Source organism: Berghia stephanieae, chromosome 14 (assembly GCF_034508935.2).
Source record: "Berghia stephanieae isolate SIO BIC M18660-M18661 chromosome 14, UCSD_Bste_1.3, whole genome shotgun sequence".
Taxonomy (NCBI): domain Eukaryota; kingdom Metazoa; phylum Mollusca; class Gastropoda; order Nudibranchia; family Aeolidiidae; genus Berghia; species Berghia stephanieae.
This window is the reverse complement of record NC_088373.1, coordinates 23,065,236-23,071,153: the sequence shown is the minus strand read 5'-3', so window position 1 is coordinate 23,071,153 and position 5,918 is coordinate 23,065,236. Positions and strand designations below refer to the sequence as shown.

Here is a 5,918-nt window from a genome sequence, read left to right as displayed (position 1 = left end):
TAATAATAATATAATAATAATAATAATAATAATAATAATAATAATAATAATAATAATAATAATAATAATAATAATAATAATAATAATAATAATAATAATAATAATAATAATAATAATAATGAATAATAATAATAATCATAATAATAATAATAATAATGATAATAATAATAATAATAATAATAATAATAATAATAATAATAATAATAATAATAATAATAATAATAATAATAATAATAATAATAATAATAATAATGATAATAATAATAATGATGATGATGATGATAATGATGATGATGATGATGATGATGATGATGATGATGACTATTGTTAACACGAAAGATATAAACTTACCAGAGAAGACAGAACTTATAGAACAATGTAAAACAACCAAAAATATAGGACACTTCATTTTCAATCCTAATCCTCTTGTATATTTCTTCAACCTGGTATAAGGTGCTGAAAAACAAGAATAATAAATTCGAATGGAACTGAGTACGTTTTCATATATCTTACAAATTTGGACTCAACGGTTTCAAACGGATTTAAATCGGGATAATTCAAACGCTGAAAGGTAAATTTATTTTCAAATATTATGTTATAGTTGGTTTTACTTGTTTTCATGATGCTGTTGAATTTCATTTCTTAACAAGTAAAAATTCAAATTTGTTTTTTTTTTCTTTCTGATTATCTTAATATTAATTATATTTTTCTACAATAGTATATTCCTCACGATGGATACGGATGTATTGATCTTTGAAAGTGATCCATATTTAGTCCATAAATGGAAGGGCAAATAGGACGTGAAATTGCTTGTTACATGTGATATTGTTTCACTATATTTGTTTATAAAAGACCTGTTTATCTGTGCACACGCCTCCTTATGTTACCGTAATTCATGTATATCGTTCATTAAAATACACCCCTTTTTCATATGAACATTGTAACTGCTGCTCGGCTGGCATAACCAAATGATGTCTAGAGCATTCTTCGACAAAATATATTTTTTCCTGCGGTATAGATCTGTTTTTAGTACATTTCTGGACGACAAGTTAAAGCACGGTAAATGCCAAAAGGCGATTTGTGCAAATTGCTCACGACAAGAGAAATTGCATTCTTAATCATTTGGAACAAATAAGGAATATACTTCATATCATCAGCTTTCTGTGTAAAATAATGAACAATAAAACAACATCCGGCAATCTAGTACCAAAGGTTTTGCATGAATAGTTTCTCAAAAAATGAAAATAAAATTAGAATTAAAATTTGATACTTTTCTCCACTTCTGTTTCAACACTCTGGAAAGCCATTACTGCTAGAGTTTTGTTGCCAATTGCAGATTTTGGCTTTATTTTCATGATTTAACCCATAGATAACGAGTACAACATTTTGTTTTTCCAAGTAATTAGAGTTGGGTCAGTAAAATCACGAGTTTTGAGTACAATTAACATAACGTTATCTAAAAGGAGCTTGAAATTAATCTCCATGACCTCTACAGAAACATAGCCGACATAACAACATATAATTTTAACGTGTTTCCATGACAAGCTTGATAAATACGCACCTTTAAAAATCAGAGAAATTCATAATGATAGTCGTTTCGCTCCCTGGTATACAAAGAATGTCAGCCAAGCCAAGAGGTTCGTGAGAAAATCGGAACGTTTTGGAAGCAGCCCATTCGACAGGATCAGTGGAACAGTTTCAGATCAGCAACTTTCAAACGGAAAAAGACAAAAATCGCAGTTAAGCAGAACCATTCTAATGATAGGCTAAAAATATATTCATCTTTTTAAACAGCTGTTCTCAACAGGTGATGAAATACAAGGAAAATCAACAACATCACCTTCTCTTTTTGTACAATGATATCAAGTAACCTACAATGTTCGTTTTATTTTTTTTACGAAGAAAATCAACACTATTTAGACATTCCTTACCTTTATAGAGATAAACAGTTTTTCTATGGTGACACGTTAACGTTTTCAGCCAATGTCTGAAAAAAAAAACAATTATAAATAATATAATCATGAGGGCCCAAATGGGTCTTCTGAACAAGATGTCCTTCCATAATCACTTTTGAATTCTTCCGTTAGACGATCTCACACCATCGATGGATAAAATAACGAATAAGTTAGTGCCGACTGGTATCATACTCTATTGTTTTATGACATCTCTGATAACCCTATTTTTAAAGAAACCCACTTTGGACCAGAGCCATTTAAAACAACCTACCAACCTGTTTCAAATTTTCCCTTTCGTTCAAGAAGTTTGGACAAGAAGTTCTTCACCAATTAACATTATATTTAAATTGCATATTCTATATTTGCCATCAAATCAGATTGTAGAGAAAAACTATTGTACGAGAAGGCGCTGTTAAACGTACTGAATGATTTAATTCTAAATGCTGACAAAAAGCAGGATGAACCTTTTATGTCTGATTGACTTGTTGGCTGCGTTTTGATACGATTGGCTACACCATTCTGTGAATCAAATTGAGCGTCTTTTTGATATCAATGGATTGGCGTTGAAATAGTTCAAATCTTATTTATTGGGTTGTCGAAAGATTGTTGTTGTAATGGGTATAAGGTGGTATGAAAGTCCTTTAAAATATGGTGTGTCGAAAGGATCAGTGTTGGGTCCCGTTTTTGATCAATTATTTCTGCTTTCTATCTACATAACCAATTTCATGCAGGCGATAGTCATATATTTTAAGTCAGCAATATACGACAATAAACATCTTTTTATTAAAGCTTTCCATACTTTATTTATTAAATTGGAAACTTGGATGAAATATAACAGACTAACACTTAGTGGAACTGAGGAGGTCTTTTACGCTATATAACAATTGTTAAAATGTAATTTGTGAATCAATAGTTTTAGGAAATAGTTTAATCGAGGTTTCTCGAATTTTTTTTTTTTTTTGCAATTATTGATTCAAATTTGTCTTTTAAAAGCCGAGTTAACCATGTCCTTGGGTTGATAGGCATGAATGTCGGGAGGTTACGTAGTGTTCGACATCTCATAGCAAGAGACGTCTAGGCCCTGTAGCTAATTCTCCTATTTTGTCAAAGTTAGATTGTTATTTTATCACATATCTACTAGGAATAAAGAGAAGATAAAAACCTCTATGTAGCCCAGAACGATGTTTCCAGATTCGTTTATAGAAAGAGGAGTATTAGTAGCAGTCACCATCTAGTCTTTTAATTCATCACGCAGCTGAGGACAATCATGAAACATCCCACCAAACTAACCACAGGACAGTGCTGGATTATATGGAAGTTCTACTACTTCTACTATGTATTCTATTACTACGTCTTCTTCAAATATGATAATTATGTTATATCTTTAATCTCCTATTACATTCGAGTAGTTTCAGCTCCTTCACACACTCACCTTTAATCTCTCCCTGATTACACCCTTGGGACACCCAACCCACAACCTACGACACTTTAACGTTTCATTCATAGTCAACTATCATTGAGTAGAGACGATACGTGCTATTTCGCATTTTATTTTATTTGTTTTCTATGTTAATGTGTGCATTGTTGTGCTGACGAAGGTTTTATACCCGAAACGTCCATTTTCTGCATTGTAGCCATACGAAGGTTCTCCATTTTCACTCTCTCGCTGATAGTAGTAATAATAATAGTAGTATTATTAGTAGCAGTAGTAGTAGTAGTAGTAGTAGTAGTAGTAGTAGTAGTAGTAGTAGTAGTAGTAGTAGTAGTATTAGTAACAGTAGCAATAGTGGTCGTAGTAGTTTTAGTAGTAGCGGTAGTAGAAGTAGATGTAGTAGTTGAGTACTTGAAAAATTATCTTTACTCATATTCTCTCGCCATACTCAGGTGTAAAATTATTACCTGTCCATTAACAGCTTGCTCACTGTCGAAAAAAATGTAAAATTGTATGATTTAGGCGTAGTATCTAATTCTTCATGTTACGTTTTGTCGTCGGTCAGGGACCTTATTTAGAGCAATTTGAGCACGTTTTGTTGATATTGCACTAAGTGAAAAAGTAAGCCTTACTTATTATTGCAGTTTTTTCACTTCTAGAGAATACAAATAAGGAGAAAGTAAAACAAATATACTGTTCTTACCACATTATTACCGACACGTCTTTTAACTGTATCCTAAATAGAAAACAAAGTAAAAAGTCCCATATAACATGATTTGAGTATTTTGTTGCAAATATATATTCCTAGATTTGTATTTCAAATCCTACAACACACGGAGAAATCTTTCCTATTATGATTTACTTAAAGTGAAACATAAAGAGCACGCTGGATTCGTAATAAGTTATAAGAAAAAGGTACACCATATCAATAGTTGTATTACAACACAGAAGTAAATTGTCAGTAACAGACGGGGAGGTCTTGTCCTGCAATCTATATACATTTTTTAAAAAGTAAATACGATTATATTTATTCTTAAATGAGAAGACAGTTTACTATTTATCTTGTCAACTGCCAGATAACCTGTGTCAAATGTTTTTATCTACCTACCTGTGCTTGAATATAAAAGGCGTCCTAACTAGAAAAATGCTGTTATCTCTAAAAACATTGAATCACTTTAGGATTGTCTAATCTGTGTTGAAATGATTCATTCACTACCACATCATTTTGAGATGGAACAAAATATTATTAAATACTACCAATGCCGTCTACTGCTCTCCTTTGTATTAACAAGCTGTTACACTAACCGTGATTATTCACTTACCCAAAACACCAGAATACACTAAGTTACTTATTATTGAATAATATTACTTAACACCTTACCATTTTCTCAAAATTATTATTATTATTATTATTATTATTATTATATTATTATTATTATTATTATTATTATTATTATTATTATTATTATTATTATTATTATTATTATTATTATTATTATTATTGCCACCAATGTGTTGATTGTCAAAGGAAAGATTCTATGGCATGTAATGTAAAATTTGCTCCCTTTCCTTCTGATAGAATTGGTCGTTCAACCCAATTTTCCATTGTGGGTGTGGACCATGCTGGCCCTCTGTATTGCTCAAACACGGGAGAAAAGAAGCACTACACTCTACTGATCACATACGCAGTTATCAGACCTTTACATTTAGAACTGGTGCCTTTTCTATCATTAAACGACTTCATATTGGCGATTAGACGGTTCTGCGCTCGAAGAGGAGTGCCATCTGTAATTTACTCAGATAACGCCAAAACGTTCAACGTTGCAAAGCAGCCTTCTGCAACACCATTTCGGTCATGTTGCGCCAGTCTGGAAATTCATTATTCCTTTGGTACCCTGGCATGGATGTTGGTGGGAACGATTCCTTAGGTCAACTAAGTCTGCTTTTAGAAAATTAATTGGCAGGGAAATGGTTAGCAAATCTGAACTTGAGACCACATTGTATGAAGTTGAAGCTTGTATTAATGCTAGACATGTTACTTATGTTGATGGAGATATATAGAACATCTGACTCCTTCTCACTTATTGCTTCGGCGAAACTCATCCTTTGATACTTCTCATATCAAAACTCGAACCCCTCAGAATGCTAATGAGTTTAATGTTGCGCACAAGAACCATATTCCGGCTCTTGATGAATTCTGGATAATCTGGAGTAAAGATTATATCAGAAATCTTCCCACTGCGGGGCATGTTAGAGATAGAAATGAACTTTAAGTTGGTTCCCTGGTCCTTATTAGAGAATAAAATACACAAAAAAATGAAATGGCCATTGGGCAGAGTATGTAGGTTGATCCAAGACAAAGATGGACTGATACGAGCGGTTGGAGTGAAAAATGAGAAAGGGGAATTAATCAGAGCCGCCCAGAAACTTCATAAGCTTGAAGAATCGAATGATAAAAATGGAATAGAAATTGAGATTACAGTATCAGAGAATACTGATCGAACCCATGTTGTTTCGCAGTCAAAATCGGG

General features: G+C 32.2%; 1 protein-coding gene across 3 annotated transcripts in view; it reads right to left on the bottom strand.

Annotated features, from left to right (window-relative positions):
• Positions 1 to 4,462, bottom strand: part of LOC144959609 (uncharacterized) — a 5,502-nt gene extending 1,040 nt beyond the window's left edge. Inside the window, exons 1-4 of one of the 3 annotated variants that reach the window (XM_078892237.1) lie at positions 4,442 to 4,462; positions 1,932 to 1,987; positions 1,562 to 1,710; positions 352 to 456 (exon numbers count right to left, since the gene is read on the bottom strand). In XM_078892237.1, the coding sequence (XP_078748363.1) occupies positions 352 to 409 (58 nt within the window). In that variant the 5' untranslated portion in view covers positions 410 to 456; positions 1,562 to 1,710; positions 1,932 to 1,987; positions 4,442 to 4,462. Of the gene's footprint in view, positions 1 to 351; positions 457 to 1,561; positions 1,711 to 1,931; positions 1,988 to 4,308; positions 4,381 to 4,441 lie in introns of those variants that run through there. The other 2 variants (XM_078892238.1, XM_078892239.1) reach the window with 2 other exon arrangements.
• Positions 4,463 to 5,918: the final 1,456 nt, after the last annotated feature.